Raw genomic sequence first — 19,282 nt, forward strand, 5'->3', positions numbered from 1 at the left:
AGGCAGTAGATAACAGGACAAAAATTAGCTTGATGTAAAGCTTTGGAGAAACTGTTTGGAGATGAGATGTTTTGGAGAGAAAGAATTGAGAGAAAGTCTAACGCATGTTTGTGCCTTGTAACCAAAATGCCTGATAGAAACAACTTAAGGGAAGAAAGGTTTATTATGGTGCCTGGTTCCCAAGTGATTTCAGCCTGTAGTGGGGAAGGCATAGCGGTGGGGCAAGAGGCGGTGGATGTTTACTTAAAGGCAACCCGGAAACAGAGACCACAGATGGAACCAGGGTATACTTTCACGTCAACCTACTGCCAGACTCTATCCCCCAAAGCCATGATGGCCTTCAAGAAAGTGCTGTGAGCTTCAAAACAAGCCTGTGGAGAATACCTCCCATATGAATCATAACAACAAGCCCAACAAGGCCCCTGAACTGTCACCTCCCTGTGGTCTTTAAGCTCTTCTCAGCATGAGGTAAAGAGTAAGGCAGAGCTGTCAGCTGAGAGGCTGAGAGTGGAAGACATACGCAAGACACCACAGAGACTAGGAGAATTTCCACGCTGTGTTTAAAATCTCTGTTCAGTTGCCAATTAGCCTTTGAGATGTTGAAAAACTTCAACAGCCACACATGACAAGAAATATGCAGTTAACCAAATTAGTTCAGAAAAGCTATGACACCGATGCACAGGAGCAGTTGCAATGAGCAGCACCCACAATCCCAGGAAGGAAAGACAAATATGAGCCTGAGTTGCTACAGGGGGATGGGGGTGGGTGGGTGGGTGGTGATTATGGCAGAGCACAGGTGGCATCTTGTGGTAGTTGTGGTTGGTGACACCAGACCTTGTCAGAATGCCTGTGGGCAGGGGATGGCTCTCTAACGTGTCCCTCAGACTTTGTTCACTGCCTCTGTGAGGAAGTCAACATCCCACTCTCTGCCACTGGGTTTCATCTTTCCAACCCAGACTGCATTTCCTATTTCAGCATGGCTCTCACACAGGCAAGATGACTCCACTGGGGGTAGGAGGATGGTGAGCAAAAGGGTGGGAATGGCTTAGGCAAGAGATGATCAGAGGCCCATCTACAGCAAGATGGGGTGATGGGGAATATAGTTTATGGTAGAGCATTCGGCAGCATGCTCAGGGTGCCTTAGGGACACAGAAGAGGCTATACACTTGTAGCCTGGAAGCTAAGCAGCCACCAGACCATCTATGCCTCCCTAAATTTGGGCCAGGCCAGAAATGCCAGTCCTCTATTTATATTTTTATTTTATTAAATTTTTAAGTGAAAAGCAGAAAAAGATTTATTTAACATGGTCCCATTGAGGAAAAAAAAAACAAAGAGGGTTCAAGTACTATGTTGAACAGGAGAGAATGGACATCCTTCTTCTTCCTGATTTTAGTAAGTGAGACAAAAGACCCATTCCATTTTGGAGTGCTGATATGTGGTTCAAATTTCAGTAGAGGGCAAGAGCTAGTCTCATCTTTAAAAGAGAAAAAGCCTTTGGTCCTGGAGTGGTCCCCAATCCAGGGACCTCCAGCTAGATGACATTGCCTGATCACCTCTGGGGACTGTCTGGGTCCTGTTCGATCACTGACAATGAGGTTGGTATTCCCCATCTGCACTCAGCCAGCTTCAGTGGATGCTCTGATGTCCTTTAGGATGGGGATGCGGCTCTCTCACCTAGACAGCTAGCATGGACACAAAGACATGGGGTGTTGGATGGAAATGAGAGGGAGGGATGTCTAGCAGTAGCTTTAACTGTAGTTGCTGTATGTCCAGGTCTCCCACTTAGGAAGATCTCTTAGGAAAAGATGTTGTTCCTTGTACAGCTATGTTTCCAGCAACCATACCTATGGATTAAGTGAACAATTACATTACATCAGGTGAAATTCAAGAGAGCCTGGACTGAGATAAGAGATTGGAGTGGCTCTGGAGAGCTGTATACTTCCCTCCAGTTACAGCATGTGGATGGAATGATTAAGCAGGCCAGGTATATGGGCGTCCAAGTCTGCTGACTCCTCTTCCCGTTCACAGCACTGAGAAGTAAGGGAGTAGCCTGGATGCTGAAGAAACCTGGACCACAAACCAAGCTCCTGGATAACAGAGTCCATCAGGGTAAGGACTCACCAAGCTCACCAAGGTTGGTTTGGGCTTCACATAGGCACTGCCACAGTGTCCATAGGCACTTAGCCCCGAAGAGGAAGCCAACACAGCGAGTCCCTGGGACTCATCTCTCACATTGTTCAGAGGAAGTCCAGCTGATCAAAATACCACTTCTTGAAACTAATAGTGGTTTGGGTGGTTTTTTCTTTCTCCATGAGAAACAGATCGTTTTAGTACTGGGCCATGTGAATAGCTCTCAGTTACTCATCTTGAGTCACTCCTGACACCCAATACCAGCTGGGTCACTGTTCAGCATGGCTGGACCCTGTCCATGTCCCTGTTCCTTCTTTAAAGTGGGGATGTGAATACCATCTGGCAGGGGTTTGAGGATCAAAGACAAGCAGCCATGGCCATCATTTATTTCCCAGGCAATATCTACTCTAGCGGGGGTGGGGTGGGGTGGGGTGGTGGTGGTGACTCTCGATGAGTCTGCTTGATTCCTAGCAAGGCGCTCATAGGAAGCTCCTGCATGGGAGGAGTGAGAGGTGCCTCCCAAGTCTTTAACATTTTTATTTTGTTTGTTTTTATTACTGTGTGGGGGTAGGTAGGGTGGGGTGGTTGATGCACAATTTTCACAGCCTGTGGAGGTCAGAGGACAATTTGTACAGTTGGTTCTCTCTGTCCACCTTTATTTGGGCTTTGGGGACCTAATTCAGGTCAAAAGGATTGTGTGGTGACATGGCACCTGAGTCTCTGTTAATGCAGCAACTGTGGGAGAATGGGGTCAGGTTGTCAGATGAATCAACCAGTAGAGGGGTGGGCTGGAGACCAAGTTTAACGACTAATGATGAGTGGTTTGATCTGGTCAGTCACCCCTGTGATGCTGCCATAAAGTCCCTCAATGAGGGACTTCAGGGAGCTTTCAGGTTGCTGAAATATGGAGGTTCTGGGTATATGGCATATCCTGAGGGGGTGTGGCAGCTGCTACCCCTCCCTCAGCCCTTTCTCTATTGTTTCTTCCATCTGGTTGTCCAGAGTCATATCTCTTATGGTAACTCAGTGTATTCTTGAGTTTTGTGAGTTACCCTGGTGAAATACTGAGGATAGCAGTGGGAACCTTGAATGAGGAGCCAAGAGGACAGAAGGGGTTGACCTAGGCACCCGTTGTTGAGGGGTTCTGAAGTTGAGGTACTCTTTTGAGTGCGAGTCTATGGTCTATAGTCCCATAGGCTGTGTGCTTGCTCTGGGTAGTTCATGATAAGAATGGAACTGAATTGTTGGATACCTTATTGATATTGGAGAATCTGATAGAGCAAGGCAGATGTCCAGAGACAGATGTTATCCTTCAAAGAAGCCAGCTCTTGAGGATTGGGCAAGTGACCACAACAGGGTTTGACGTAAGCAAGTGTGATGTGTGGAGCAGGAACACAGAACTGTGTAGAGCTGGGCCCAGAGCAGAAGTGGTGGCTCCTGTCAGAGTAGCTTCATCCTCTTCAGAAGGTTAATTCTGGATTTCAGTGTCCTCTGATATGCCAAAGAGCATGTGATAACTTCTGATCTGATCATTGCGGGCACACACTAGCATGAGCCTCGGGTGAGTCAGGGTAGTATAGTTGTTCCTGTCTGCAGCTAGAATGGCTAAGGAGGGATGTGGGGCATCATTCAAGGCACAGGCTTCACTGATTAGCAAGTTGTGGGGCTAGACACAAGGTTGGCTAAGCCTGGAAGAAGGGGCCCCTTGTCCTCTACAAAAGGCACCGTCTGGGCTTGGGGCGCGGCTCTTGCATGTGGATTACATGGAGAGTCAGCCTTAGGGAAAGGATGGACACAGAGGAAGGCCCAGTGGCTGCAGCTGGCCATGGCTCTTCCCTCTTCCTTGCAATGGGAAAGCTGATCATTCTTGAGGGTCCTGGGACAGCAGGTCCTAGTTATCCTTAGGCTCAAGACATCCCTGCTTTCCATCTCTGCACACAATGTGGCTGGGAGTGCATTGTTTCTGAGTGGTAGTGTCTGCCTCTACCAAATGTCACAATTGCTAGTAATTAGTATTTGCTAAGCACATGCCACAGGTCAGAAACACTATCCTGCATTACACATGTAACAAACTGCCTTGACACTTCATGTCATAGGGGAAAATGGGGGCCTAGGAGGGTGCATGATACATGAAAAGTCATTGTCTAGGAGGTGGCCAAGCTGACATATTAAACCCAGCCTGCCAGTTTAAGCAATTCTAGGTGGCTCCACCAGGAGGACAAGGCCTCTAGCTCCACAGCGCTGACCTGGCTCTATGGGGGAAACATTCTTCCTTAGGAATTTCTTACTTAAGGAACACCGTCAACATTGATGGCTGGTCTTACTGGGGCTGTAGAACCCTGCCCTTCCTTCTCTAACACAGGACAGCTATAACATGTTCATCCAGCCACAGAGCTACAAGCGGTCAGCTGCTGTGTGCTTGTGTTTCTGATCCAACTGCTCCTTGTCCACAGTGCCCAGACCCCCTCTTATGTCCATCTCAGTCCACTTCAAAGGCCTAGCCTTCCAAAAGCCTGCAGGCTCAGTGAGCACCAAGGCTCTGCTGAAAAGTGGGCACAGTGACAAAGGCAATACAAGGGCTTGAGTTGTTCTGTTGTTCAACTCCGCATGCCACCATTCACTTGTGCTCCTACTCAAAGAGGAGAAGCATGTGTACACCAGGGTCCTCGAGATGGTGGAAGCTACTTTTGTCTCTTGGAAGGGTTGTTTGCAGTGTTCACCACTCCCCTACGCTGCCTGGGAATTTAGAGTGCTCTGCACTCCCCTGTGCTGTCTGGGAGGGAAGTTTGGAGTGATTGACACTTACCTATGCTGCCTGAATTCTTTCTCTGAGCCCACAACAGCTGGCAGATGGCATGTCAGGCCCAGATGGGGTTCCCTGTCCCCAGTCTCCTCCATTCCACTCTGTGGAAAGTCTGAAAAAGGACTTGGTGGGAGGTGGGAAGACCCAACTCTTAAAGAGCTTGGCTTATGACCAAGTGGACCTGGGTTTTATTCCTAGAATCCATGTAAAAGGCTGGGCATGGAGGTGTGTGCTGGGAAAGTGGAGACAGCAGGTCTTTGGGGCTTTCTGGCCATCCAAATTAGCCTATTTGGAATATGAGGGACTTTACCTAAAAAGAAAAGTGGGTGGCTTCTGAGGAAGGGCACCTGAGGTTGGTCTGAACATGGAGCAAGACACACACACACACACACACACACACACACACACACACACACACACACACACACACACACACACACACACACACACACACACACACACCACACCCCCCCCACATGTATGCACGCACCCCACGCTGCAGTTCTCAGTCAGAGATTATCTCAGTGTCTTATTGTCAGAAGGGAACTCATCTGAATTCAGGTCTTACTCAGCACTCTGTAATCATTGCTCTTTATTAGATATTCCATTCCCCCCACAGCTCTGTAAGGGGTGAGCTAGTGTAGCACCCTTCTTTCACACCAAGATAGAGAGAATAAGATGATGGAGAGGCATTTGTGAGTTGACAGAAGTGAGGCAGATGCAGAGGGTAGAGGGCGGAAGGCCATGGCCTTGCTGTGGTTTTCATTCTCCACCCACCTCAGGGATGTTGTTTCCCCAGCTGGGATGGAACAGAGGTTACCACAGGAAGCTGCCTCCCTGAGAAAGCTGCTGACCCAGCCATCCACTGGCGCCCTGGAGGGCAGTGTGCCTGGCACAGTATCTGTCTAGACATTTGCTGAGGGTTCTGCCTGTGCTGTTTCTTGGGCACAGGTTCTTCAGAGCTTTTCAGAGCTGAGGCAAACAAGAGTGCTGATCTGAGTCCCCTTCGAATGCACAGGATGAAGTTATGAACCCCAGTGCCCCAGAATGTGCCTGCTGGAGACTAGGCCTTAGCAGAGGTGGTTAAGTGACATGAAGTCACATGGTGACCCTCATCCAACCTGACTGAGAGGGGCATGAAAGAACACAGCCATAGTCTCATCATAGAGGGATGGCCACATGAGACATGGGGAGAGGATAGAACCTGAAGCTAAGGAGAGGGGATGAAGGAGAAAAGAGGCCTGCCAATAAATTTATTGGTAACTAAGTTGTCCAGGCATACTACTATACCACTTTCCAGGCTCAGACCAGACTTCTCAGGGCAGACTTCACCCTGCTCCTAGACCCTCTCTCTGCTCACCACTTCCTCTCACTTTTGTACCAGGCCAGGGTCCCCTTGAGCCCTCCTTCCATGTGTATCCAGTTCACACAGTGTCCTACACTGGGTGACAGGAATATTTTTGGCAAAGCTTAAATGTTCATATCCATGCCTTTGGCGAAGTCTGGCTTCACCACAGTTATGAGTTTCCTGTTGGGTGATCTGACTGCTGGCTTCCAGTTTCAGGCTCCTCCTGAGTCTGTGCTAATGAATTTGTACACCGGGAAAGAGGTGCTGGGTGGCTATGGCCTTCCTACTAGAGGCTTTCAAGCCTTCCCCAGAGTCCCTGCAAGGGGACTGTTGGTACAGAAGTGGTCTCCTCATGCCCCAGTGATGGACTTCCCTCCTTCAGATCATGCTCCAGTCACAGGTCTGCTTCCTGCCTCATCTCCCCAATATACCACCTCCGCCTCAACCCTTGTTTAAGTTGTGTTTTGGGGGAATCCACACTTACACATGGTTTCACTGCTGCCTGTCTGGGCTCTGTTTCCTCATGGAAGCATTGCGTCCATCTTAGAGCCGTGTTCATCTACTGATGGGAGCTGGAAACAGGACAAGGTAATCTCGGAGCTACGATTATCATTTTTAGTTTGGTTATAGCATAAAAGGCAGAAATGAAGGGAAAAGGAAAAAATCTACCTTCTGGAACTAAGGAGCAAATGACACTGCTTTCCCCCACACAGCCTCAGAACTTGCCAGTGGCCTATAGAGTGTTATCAGAGGCTGGGAGGCAGCTAAGTTAGCAAACTGTTTGTTGCACCTAACTTGGATTCCCAGCACTAGTGTCTTTTTTTTTTTTTTTTTTTAAAGCTGGGGTTGGTGGCATGAGTTTGGTAGAGACAGTAGACTCTCAGAAACTGACTAGAGAGCCTGTCTAGCCACTGAGTACCAATTCACAGTGAGAGACCCTATTTCAAAAAAAAAAAAAAAAACTGAATTTTTCCCAAGGAATTACAAGTGTGGCTGACACCTCCTCTCCCTCCCTCATAGCCAATTCACCTAAACAGCATGAAGTAGCAGCCAGGCCTGTTATCCACCAGCACTCTACTTTCTGCATGACTTCATGAGATATCTCTAATTTAGGAGCCCCCTCTTTTACTTCCCGCTCTCTGTGTGTGTGTGTCTGTGTGTCTGTCTGTGCAAGTCTGTGTCTCTGTGTCTGCTCACCATCATTATGAAGGGCACTGGCTTCTGCAGGATGATCTTGCATCACTCACATTAACCATTCCATCATCCAGGATGAAGTAGTTATGCAGTGTTTTTAATCTTAATCAGGGTCTCCACACGGTCACCTGACTTGCATTTGTCTTTCCATGCTATTCATTCATTCATGCAGTCACACATTCACTCAACAGTAATTAAATAAACACACATTATATGTGAGGTATAACTTTGGTGATCAGTTACTATGCAAACAGCTCTAACCAGTTCTTCTTCCTCCCTTCCTTATCCAAAGTGATGCTTGCATGACCACCTATGGGGTAGCAGCAAAGCCAGAGGATGGGATGGGGCCTCTATCCTAATAGGAGAGCAGACTCAGGGAAACCCAAAATACATAAGTAAGAGGCAAGACTTCCAGCTACAACTGGGAGATGCAGCTATAAAGCTAAACAAAACTGACAAATGTAGCTACGTTTGAAGCTAATAAAATGTGTGAAAACCATTAGAAAAATGCTTTTCATTGAACTAATTAATGGCTGGACTTTTGAGAAAGGTCAGTACCAGTCTATGGTTTTCCTGCTTGGGGCTCCTCCTTGCCCAAGGTTTTCAGCTCAGTTCTTAGAGAAGTTGTGCCAGGATGGTGCCATCCTGGAGACCAGGCACCTGGCAGGAATGGTCCATTCAGTTGTGAGCGGTCAGCAACAGCCCCACTCAGCAGAAGGCAAGCAGCCTCTGTTGTCTTGGCAGCAGGAATGAGGGAGTCTGCCACTCTTGCTTGGGGCTTACTTAAATTCCTGCTGGGACTGAGTGCATGTACAGTGGAGGCTAGAGAGGGCCTAGTCCCCACATGCCCTTGTCAGACTTAAGCCTAAACAAATTGCTGACAAGAGGCTCAGCAGGAATGGAGAGCTAAGGTGAATGTAAGGGCTACTTGAACTGAGAGAACCCCTGGTCCTCCCACAGACAAACTGGCAGAGGGTGGGGCCAACTACCAGATGATTACTAAGTGACACAGGGTCAGGGTGACACGAGGAAGCTGCATTCAAAAGTAAAGGCGAGAATAAAATGCAAGCCTAACAGAGACACTAGAGGCAGCGAATGTGAGGGACGGGGATGCACAGATTCAGCCCAGGCAGTTATCAGGAAATGATTCAACCTCTTATCTAAGGTGACCACTTTTAGTAGGTGTGGCTGCTCACTTCTGACTGTAATGCCAGCATTCCAGATGCTGAGACAGAAGGATCACAAGTCTGAGCCCAGCCTGTAAGACCCTGTCTCAAAGCAAAACAAAATAACAACAACAAAAACCTCAACAAAAATGAATGCTATAGTTTAATTATAAAAAAGGGCCCCATTTGTGCAGTGTTTGAACATGTGGTTCCCCAGCTGCTGGCCCTGTCTTGTAAGGCTGTGGGACCTTTGGACAGGAGCTGTTCTTGGCAGATGCTGGGCCAGTGGGAGAGAGGTTTCAGTGCCATAGACTAGCTCTGCTTCTGGTCCAAGCGCTCCATTTCCTGATCTTTTGAGACAGGAGAAGTCTCAATCCCACCACCATGGACAGAGTCCTGGCCTCTGAACCTTTCACAGTAAAATGGTGAAGCAGACAGACCTTCCTACCTTAAGTTGCCTCTAGTCAGGAATTTGAGAAAAGTGGTAGCATAAGTAACGCAAAACACCAGGTCTTAACAACAGCAAAGAGGTGTATAGAGTCAAAGGGAGAGGGGGTTCTACACCGTCAGGAATTCTGAGTTCCTCAGGGTTTGGATCTGAGAGATTAAATACTTAAAAAAGAGAATTCCTGCCAGTACACTCAAGAAACTAAAAGAAAAATGCAAAGGGCCACAGGGAGACGTGAGTGTGATGGAGCAACAGAATTGCTAAGAACAGAAATAACTGACTTGGAAGACCATTGACTAAAATTAGCCCTCCCCCTCCACTGCACCTGTAAGAATATGATAGCATATGTAAGGGTGGGGTAGGAGGAAGAATAAGTGTACTTGAGGGTAGAAATATGAATGGGGCTGGTGGAGCAGGCCTGTAATCCCCAGGTACTCAGCTACAACCAACTGAAGGAAAAGGAACAGACTGGTGGAGATATGGGAAACAGTGGCAAGCATTTCTGTCAATATGCTTGCAATGCAAGCCCCAGGCAGATGGAGATGGACAGACAGGAGCAGAAGACTGGAACTTTCTAATTGATGGAAAGTATTGTTTTTCACATGTAATAAACCAAAGGAGAATGGAGAGAGAGAGAGAGAGAGAGAGAGAGAGAGAGAGAGAGAGAGAGAGAGAGAGAGAGAGAGCTGCATTCTAGCACAGAGATGGATATGGTCAGATGGACAGATGGACAGTGCCAAGGTTGATGATATGGGAAAAAGAGATGACCAAATTTGCAATGAAACTGTTAAAAATAAAAAAGGCTTGAAAGTAACAGGAACAAATGGCCTGGTGTCATGGAGGAGTGCAGGTGACCACGTCTCTCAATAATGAAAGCTAGAAGTAGAAGGAAATATTCAGAGTGCTAGAAGAAAAATGAAAACTGTTCATCAATGCTGACCTACGTGAATGCCAACTTTCAAAAATGGGAAAGGCAAAATGGCAGCCTCCCCTGAGGTACAGAGAGAAATCCTTACTAGCAGAGCTGTGTTAGAGGAAACACCGAAAGAAGTGTCCACTAGCAGGACGGCAGCCCTGGAAGAACCGAGGAAGACCAGAGATGACAGAAACAAGGGTTCATGGAAATATTCTTCAGACATATGTTTCTGTTATATATCATTTTATTTTTAATCTATTTTAACTGATACACCAAAATTCTACATGTTAAAAGATACTAGTGACTTTCCATAGTCAGATTAAGTTGCAATCTTATCGTACCACTAATGTGTGACTTTGGGGATAATACTCCTGTGGGAATTCAAGGAAAAACATAGTCAAATCTACATTATTTGCCTACAGTAGTGAGACCTAGTCACATGTTCTCTGTAAGAGAGCCATCGCAGCTCCAAGTCACAAACAGAAAGGAAAGAGACAGAAAAAGACGGTTGAAACAAAGCTGTTAAGACAGCTGGAACTGGTCACGTCACTCTACAATCAAACAGTTGCCACAATAGGAGAGGAACACTATGACAGGGCTATTCACAGGGACTAAGACACGAACACATCAGCAAGCTGCTATGTTTGATCCAAAGAGACCCCAGACCAGTGGTCCTCAAGCCACCTAACACTGGGACCCTTTAATACAGTTCCTCATGCTGTGGTGACCTCAACCATAAAATTACTTTGTTGCTACTTAATAACTGTAATTTTGCTATTGTTATGAATTACAACTCAAATATCTGATATTCAGGATATCTGATATGTGACCCCTATGAAAGGGTCATTTGACCCCAAAGGGGTCACGACCCACAGGTTGAGGACCACTGCCCCAAAGGCTTAAAGAACAAGAGACTTGGTTCCCAGCCTGTGCTGCTACTGGGTCTTAAAGAGGTGGGCATTTAGTGGGAAGAGGTTGGGTCACTGGGGGCATGTTCAAAGGAGACAGTGGGTGTCTTCCTTCTGTCTTTATTTCCTGGCTGCAGTGGGTGAATAGCCAGCCCTCTGGCACAAATTCCTGGAAAGGTACTATGCTGCCAAGGACCCAAAGCAAAGAACAAGTGACTATGACCTTCTCTTTTAGTAAACTGATTCAAAAACTTAGTTTTAAAAGTTTTAGCAACAAAAATTATTTTGTTCTATTTTATAACCGTAATGAATCGTAATGTCAATATCTGATATGCAGGATGTCTGATATGTGACTCCTAAAGGGGTTATGACCCACAGGCTGAGAACCATTGGGCTAGCATCACCAGAAAGCAGGAACCTCAACTGAAGAATTACCTAGATCAGATTGCCCTTGGCCATATCTGGGAGAGACTGACGTGGTTGATGATTGATGCTGAAAGGCCAAGCCATCTGTGGGTAGCGCTTGGAAAGTTGGTCCTGGGTTGTGTAAGAAAGCTCACTAAACATGAGGCAGAGAATGAGCCAGTAAGTGGCCTTCCTCCATGGTTTCTGCTTCAGCTACTGGCCTGAGTTCCCTCGGGGATGAACTATGACCTCAAAGTGTGAGCCAAATAAATCCTTTCCTTCCCAAGTTGATTTTGTCTTGGACAATGACATTTATGTCAACTCGACACAAGCTAGAGTCATATAAAAGGAGGACATCTCAACTGGGAAAATGCTTCCACAAGATCCAGCTGTAGGGCATTCTCCTAATTAGTGGTTGATGTCAGAGGTCCATTGTGGGTGGTGCCATCCCTGGGCTAATGATCCTGGGTTCTATAAGAAAGTAGGCTGAGCAAGCCATGATGAGCAAGCCAGGAAGCACATTCCTCATGGTCCCTGCTTCAGTTCCTGCCTCTAGGAGTTCCTGTCCTGACTTCCTTTGATGATGAACAGTGATATGGAAGTGTAAGCTTTAAGCCCGTTCCTCCCCAGTTTGCTTTTGGTCATGGTGTTTCATCACAGCAATAGTAACCCTAACTAGGACAGACAAAGAAAGGGGATTGCCTCCCAACTCACTCTTTGAAGCTGCTGTTCTTCTGATGTCAAAGACAGACAAAGGATTATACAAATTAGGACTGCAACCTACCATTCCTCATGAACACACACAACAGTTCTGCGTAGAAGAAATGCCAGCAAAGTAAATTCTGGTAAGGTGTAGAAACGTAAGCCATTACTACCTGAGAGATGTGGTCCCCCTTGTATGTCTGTTCATCTGTTAACATCAATAGAATCCAGGACCTACACCATGTGACCCTTCTACAAGGCACAAAGGCATCTGACAGAAACAAGTAGCAATGGCTTCTTACTACAAGGGAGGATCCAGCAGGTCCTCTGGCAGAATGGTGCATGAAGTGATGGGCGTGAGGTCCAGCAGAGGGATTTAATCCCCAAGAACTGTATATTTGCCCCCAATCTCTGTAAGCATCAGTCAATAGTAAACTTATGTTCCTTAATAATATTCTCCAGGTGTGATGGCTAATCTTGGCTGTAAGCTTGACTATATCTGGAATCAACTAAAACCAAAGCAACTGTCTGTGAGTTCTCTGAACTGGATAATTTGAGGTTAGAATAACCACCCTACATCTGGGCCATACCTTCTGGTGGCAATCCACCTGAAAGGGCATGGAAGAAGCAAGCTGCTGCTTTTTGCCTGCCTGCCCTAACTCTCTCTGACAAGTTTACCCATCCTCAGAGGTATCTCAGAGTATTCTAATACCTTGCTGGGTTTAGAACCCACTTCTTTGGGATTTTGAAATAAACCAGCTGATACTCTTAGACTGAACAACTACCAGAACCTTGGTGTTTCTGCTGGGAGACAGGCAGACTAGCCAAACCACGGGCTGTAAGCTCCTCTAACAAATAACTCTCTCTCTCTCTCTCTCTCTCTCTCTCTCTCTCTCTCTCTGTGTGTGTGTGTGTGTGTGTGTGTGTGTGTGTTATTAGTTCTATTCCTGTAAAGAACCCCAACTAAACTGAGAGAGAGAGAGACAGAGAGAGAGACAGAGAGACAGAGAGAAGGAGGAGGAGGAGGTGGCAGAGGAGGAAGAGGAGGAAGAGGAGGAGGAGGAGGAGGAGGAGGAGGAGGAGAGGAAGGAGGAGGAGGAGGAGGAGAAGGATGAGGATGGAGAAGGAGGGAAAACCAGATCATGGATGGGGAGAGAGAAGTTGTCCCCACTGTCCCCTCTAATGCCTCCCCTTTCTGAGGCCTTCTGTGAAACAAGATTGCCATTTCCCCCAAAGTTGCTTAAGAGTCTGAGATGATCATTACTTAAAACCAGCACAGTTGAAAGGAAGAAAGCATAGGCACCTGCTATACCACACATGAATCTGATGACAGCACGCTGAGTGCAATAGGCCTGGCGCAGAGGTACATATACACACTTATCAGACCTGTGCAGCAGCCAAACAAGTCCATGCAGACAGACAGACTGGTGGCTCTCAGGGCTGTACTCGGGGACTGCTTGGTCCGGAGGGGATGACAATACTTATGAGCTTGTCTGAGGTTATGGCAACACAGCATGCCTGTGAATTTTATACTCCAAAACTGCTAATTCTCTGCCATGTGAATTTTACTTTAATATAAAAACCAATACAATCATATTCATCAAATCCTCATGTAACATCTCCTTTTTTTCCTGCACATGCCCTCTGCAGGTGGGACACAATCCATCATATCAGACAAATCTGGCAGCTGACCCTGCAACAAAAGCCAGGGCTTTTCATTTGGAGCAGGATGACACTGTGACTCCAGCTGCAGGAAAAACGCCTGGAGGTTTTCAGATACTGTAACCTCAGCTGCCCCAGCCCGATTTCTCCCCTGATCTCTGTGCATTGATTCCACTGGAGCTTCCACCTAGATAGCCCAGACTCAGGGCCCAGTCCTGGCTTCCAGCCCCTCAATCCTGCCCCTGTGCAAGAGGAAACTTTCTCCTCATCCCATATATCAGGATGGCAACAGCACAGCTGGAATTCAAGCCCTGTGGCTCATCACTTTCCCCTGATGCTGGCAATGACATAAAAATGTGCTGAAGCCTGGGGTTCACCTAACACAGTTAAGCAGACATCTCCAGAGGAGGTTGGGGAGTTGAAGAGCTCCCTCAGCTTCTAACACAGGACCAGAGGCCCCGATGATGCCACAGATGGCATTTGTTTCTGGAATTCAGCTCTCAGGTCCATACTACCAGAGAACATCACCCAGCTACAAACACACCCAGCTCCTTCCTGCCTGGGGTCCAGGCAGTGCCCACATATTTGAGTAGGGCAGTTCCAGCAAGACTTAGCACCTGAGGGGTACACCTAGCCAGCACCTTCAGGGCCTATCATCTATATGACCCAGCACCTGCAAGGCTCAGCATCTGCAAGACCCAGCACCTGGAAGGCTCAGCATCTGCAAGACTCAGTATCTGCAAGGCTCAGCACCTGCAAGGCTAGGCACCTGCATGACCGTGAACCTTCTATATCTACATTGGTGTGACCCAGTACCGACAAGACTCAGCTCTTGAAGGGACCATCACCTACAGGGCACACCCAACCAGCATCTGCCCATGACTCAGGCAATAGTCCCACTGTGGCTAACTGCTTTCTTCCCAGCACTTCCCTGGGGCTACTCAACCATCCCCCACATCTTTCGGCTCACTGCTAGGCTGGGTTATTTCCTGGCACAGACAGGGGAGCCTCAGGATGCACAGCTCTCCCTGTGGAAGCTACAACTAGGGTCCAAGTGGGTTATGGACATGGTGGTCCTCACAGAATCAAATGCCATTAGAGTCCTCAACCACTGGAGTCCAGGACCCCTGACACTTGCTGTCATGTTGGAGTCTGTTTTTCAGGCAGACATAGAGCAGATGCTGGGGTACAGGACTGAGTGCTGGGTTACCAGCCAGTGCCGGGAGCTGAAGGAAGATTGAGCCCTGACCATATTCTGTGTGGTTCCCACAGCCCAGAAAAACCAAAGAGGCCCTTTCAGTGGCCCCAAACAACCCCACCCTCAAGCAAGAAGTCAAACACAAAAATCATTCCCCACACAGAGCCAAATTCTTACTGAAGTATCTGGCAGCGAAAGTTCTTCTTTTGCTGGAAGCCGTCGGCAGCATCTCTAAGCTGGCAATCTGCAGATTTCTCCTGTATCTTCTCTCGAAGGCAGCAGCCACATCCTCAGGCAGACAAGCTAATTCCTGGTTTCAGTAGCAGGCGATCAGCATCTATAGTAAAGAAATATATTTAGAATGCCCTTTCCAGGCGTTTGCCTGGATTTCCAACATGAAGCTGCTGCGAGGGACATGTATCTCTGTGGAGCCAGTACCTTGGGGATCTGAGAGCAAACTTGGGGAAGTCACTGTATCAGTTCCTCAAATCTGTAAAATGGGACAAGCAGTGACAACTGCCTCTCAGAGGGAACAGATGCCAGATGCGTCAGCAGAAGCAAGGGCTTTGTGAGCCAAGAGCTCTAGCTGCTAGATTTGATTTTTACAAGGAGCCATGGACCTAAGGGAACACATGTGGGGTGACTTCTGGTTCACACACTGGGGCTTATGATCTAGGTGCAGGGGTAGAGCCCAGGAAAGTCATGTCATATCCTCAAGGTGCCACTTTTCTCCTCTACTTTGGAAATTTGCCCATCATTACAACATCATTTACAATTGTGGAAAACTGATAAAAAACAAACAAACAAACAAGCAAACTTGGTTATAACTAGCCAAGTGGCTTTTCTGCAGCCATCCACATCACTCACACAGCAGCCCCAAGTGACCTAAAGCAAAGCTGGGATCTGAGGTGACAGGCACAGTGTCACCTGTCTTAGTAGATCTGCTGTATCCAGATGGGAGGACAAGCCCAGCGTGTTCTCCTACTCGCCTTGTCTCTACTCTGCTGGCCTCTACAAGCTGAGCTTGTAGCAGGCCTGAGGTTACAAAGTGAGCCCTGGTGGATCTTTCCAGCCTGGGCTGTGAGAAGCAGAACTGTGGGGGAGGTAGGGATGTGGGCTGTCGTCAGTTCATCTCGATGCCACAGGCAACGGAAGCCTGGGGCTCTGGACTAGTGGCCAGCATCCTGTGGGTCTTGCTGTGTCAAAGTGCTTCTGGATCACATTTTAGCATTTGGGCACAGTTCCTGTCACTGACCAGTCTCCAGGGGAAAGCACCTGGAATGGAGACATAGACTGTCATTGGGATTGCTGAGAGGAGGAAACCGTGGGTAAGCACTAAATCTGCAAGGGCCTAGGCCCAAGAAGATGCCAGCATGACCTTGGGCCCAGGAGTACAGACAGCCCAGAGTTCACAGCTGAGCCAGGAGCCTTCAAGGTTAGGATAGAGACAGTTGGGGCTAGAAAATTAAGACCATGGAGCTGGTACTAACCTCAGAGACCCTGATGTGTCGGGAGTGACATCTCCCTTCTGTCCTAGAAGCACTCAGGCTTGGAAACATAGGTGGACTGAAGTGGTGGCGGGGACACTGATGGTTGGGGCACCCCCAAACCCGTTGTAGAATTAAAGTTCTGGGTCCAGTCTTTAGTAGGACACAAAGCCAGGGGTGGTGTATGTCTGTGATCCCAGCACTCAGGAGATGGGAGCAGAGGATCATAAGTTCAAGGTTACCCTCAGCTACAAAGCAAGCTCAGCTGGACTACATGAGTCCCTATTTAAAAAAAAAAAAAGGAAAAACAAAAGGCTTAAAGTTAAAGTTGAATTCATGTGTTGGAGACATATCATAACCTGAGTGGCAGGCGTGGCTGGATCCAGCAGGTTGACACAAGTCCAGTTTTCTTTCCCCTTCTGTTTGCTTCTGGGGTCTCTTCCCCCTTCCTTCCTCTCCCTCCCACTCTCCCCTTTGGGTGGGATCAGCTTCAGGGGCTAATATTGCTCCTCTTCCACCCAGCAGGAGGAAAGAGTAGATTTTCCAGTCTCAGAAGGACCAAGGGGCCTCTCCTAACCACTGTTAAAACCCTTTTCCCTCTGGGCTTGTTTTGGGGCCACTTACCAACCCCCCCCCCCGAGATTAGATCCAAACCAGTGGGACATGCTGATTGGCTAAACCCTGATGGTCTCTCAGGGAACTGGGCAGGGCTGCTTTCCACAAGAACAGAGAGGGCTGGCAGAGGAGAGAAATGGGTGCTGGAATAGACCCTGGGAGACCATAACAGGGCAGGGCTGGGGGCTCCGAAACCCCTATGCTACTGTGGGGATGCTGTAGAGAGGGGCCATCTCCGTGAAAGAGAGGAAGAAACTGCTCTATACCCTCCACCTCACCTTCCCCCTAACCCACCTTTCTAAGCCAGGTTAAGAGCAGGCCACACCCAGCCAAGCCAAGTACAGCTGGGGCCTGCCTAGAGAGTGAGCTGGCTGCCTCCCTGAACATGACTCAGCTCTAGCCATGGCTCCACACCATGCTCTCAACAAATCGGGTTGCCCTGGACTCAGGCCAGTGACCCTGTGGCCTACATCACTCTGCCTGCAAGCATTAATAACAGCTGGCATTGGACTGTGAACCGAACACATTTACCTGACACCCCAAAGCACCCGGGGGAGGGTCTCACTGTGGAATCGTGGTGCTCCGAGCCATACAGAAATTTAATGTGGCCTAGGAGGGGCTTTTAAGTCCATCTTTAAAGTATAAACTCACAGCCCATGGTCTGGAAATTTTTGCAGACCCGGCTGCCCACTCACCCCGCACAGGGTCGCTGCTGGGTGAGAGTCCTGCTGTGGGTGCGAGAGTCCTGGCTCACCTGAACCTCATCTTTGCTCACCTGAACCTGGACAGCAGGCTTCTCTGCCTGATCCTGGGGGCCTCCTTCTTCAGCGACTGGAGGGAGCACTGGGGTTGCGGGCCCTTCTTCTCACCCCGTGGGCGCCCTGCCTTTGGTCCTACCCCGGCCTCCCATGGGATGAGCCCGCTGGCAGGACCAGGGGATGCAACCCAGGCTGAACATCGTCAGGCAGGATGTAGGTTTCCTGTCTCCTCGCTGCCTCTGGGGATGATGCTCTGACGGCAATCCTTGGCTGGCCTCTTAAGGCTGCAGCAACCTCAGCCGCTGGGAAAGCGTTCTGGTGGAAAGGCTGACCTCTGCGGGAAGCGCCTCGCCTAGGAGAGCCTGGGTTCTCTGGTTTGTAGCTCCCTCTAGTGGTGTCTCGAGGCGCTGTCGCCCATGTTCCGGGACCCAGGTTTTTTTCCTGGCTGCTGAATTTTGCTTTCCTTCCAGGGTCTGGAGGCAGCTTGGGCCGGCCTGTGCTTCTCTGTAACCTGACCTTCCTATGCTGCAAGAACTGCTGGAGAGTCGTGTGGGTTTCCTGGGGCTTACACAGATTGATCCCATCAGATCAATCCTCCCGCCTTGCTTCATGGTTAGTTAGGTCATGAGAACTGCAGCTAGAAGAGCCCTTGGGTAGCAGAGGAGAGATAAGACTATCTCCTAAGCCATAAGTGATACGGGGTAGGGGGGATTTAAAAGTCCAGGCCTAGGAAAAAAGTAGGGAGGTGCCTGCACTGTGGGGGCAGAAAGTCACCTTCTCCCAGGATGGGCCACTCCCCAGGGCTCAGCAGAGGCACTGCCAGGCATCTACTCTGACTTAGCTAACGTGATAAAAGGCAAGGACGTGCATCATTGTTCTTGGACTGCACAAGTCCCCAACCTACTGGGACCTCACTGGAAAACACCCCATCAGGGCTCTTTTGTGCACGCAGGGGAAGGAACTCATCTGTTCAGGTTTGCTGGAAGAGGTGGCTGGGGTTGCAGTTTGAAGGAGGAAGAGAGGCTGAGGCGAAATTGATTTTGAGTGCTGTGTTGGGCACAGGAGGCTCACTGACTAGTGTTACAGTCTCCCTGAGCCCCATTCCCCATCTGTACAATGCAGATAGGAATATGGCTAAACCCATGGATCTTCTAGAGATCGAGTGCAGTAGGTCACTTGCTAATCGGACAATTTGCTAAGTGACTCTCTCACTCCTAACCTAGAAGCTATCTGCAATTGACTCCCACTGGCAAAGGGAAACTCAGTTTTTTCCAACGGAAGACTCGAGGTTTGAAGGCTCAGGGGTTGTTCTGGTTATTTATACTTTTTCTTCTGATGCCTTCTGTTCGCCTCACTTTTCTTTTAATTTTACTTTAGTTGTGTTTTTTACTTGATCTTATTTTCAAATGATTTCTTTGGGCTTTTGAGATTATAATATGGTCACATCATTTCCCTCGTCCCTCCCATATACCCCTCCTTGCTCTCTTTCAAATCCACGGCCTCTTTGCCTCACTAATTGTTGTTGCACACACATATGTATAT

At 48.4% G+C, this 19,282-nt stretch overlaps 1 protein-coding gene and 1 long non-coding RNA gene across 3 annotated transcripts in view; one reads left to right on the forward strand and one right to left on the reverse strand.

Annotated features, from left to right (window-relative positions):
• Arhgap22 (Rho GTPase activating protein 22) overlaps positions 1 to 17,971 on the reverse strand; it is a 157,399-nt gene extending 139,428 nt beyond the window's left edge. Inside the window, exons 1-2 of one of the 2 annotated variants that reach the window (XM_027389475.2) lie at positions 17,758 to 17,971; positions 15,058 to 15,217 (exon numbers count right to left, since the gene is read on the reverse strand). In XM_027389475.2, coding sequence (XP_027245276.1) covers positions 15,058 to 15,109 — 52 coding nt within the window. In that variant the 5' untranslated portion in view covers positions 15,110 to 15,217; positions 17,758 to 17,971. Of the gene's footprint in view, positions 1 to 15,057; positions 15,218 to 15,807; positions 15,953 to 17,757 lie in introns of those variants that run through there. The other variant, XM_027389474.2, reaches the window with a different exon arrangement.
• LOC103160221 lies at positions 1,029 to 16,540 on the forward strand. Its single transcript, XR_003479878.2, has 3 exons — positions 1,029 to 1,595; positions 2,029 to 2,109; positions 13,671 to 16,540. It is a non-coding gene; the product is annotated as an uncharacterized LOC103160221 (long non-coding RNA).
• Positions 17,972 to 19,282: the final 1,311 nt, after the last annotated feature.

The sequence above is a fragment of the Cricetulus griseus genome, assembly GCF_003668045.3.
Source record: "Cricetulus griseus strain 17A/GY chromosome 1 unlocalized genomic scaffold, alternate assembly CriGri-PICRH-1.0 chr1_1, whole genome shotgun sequence".
NCBI lineage: Eukaryota > Metazoa > Chordata > Mammalia > Rodentia > Cricetidae > Cricetulus > Cricetulus griseus.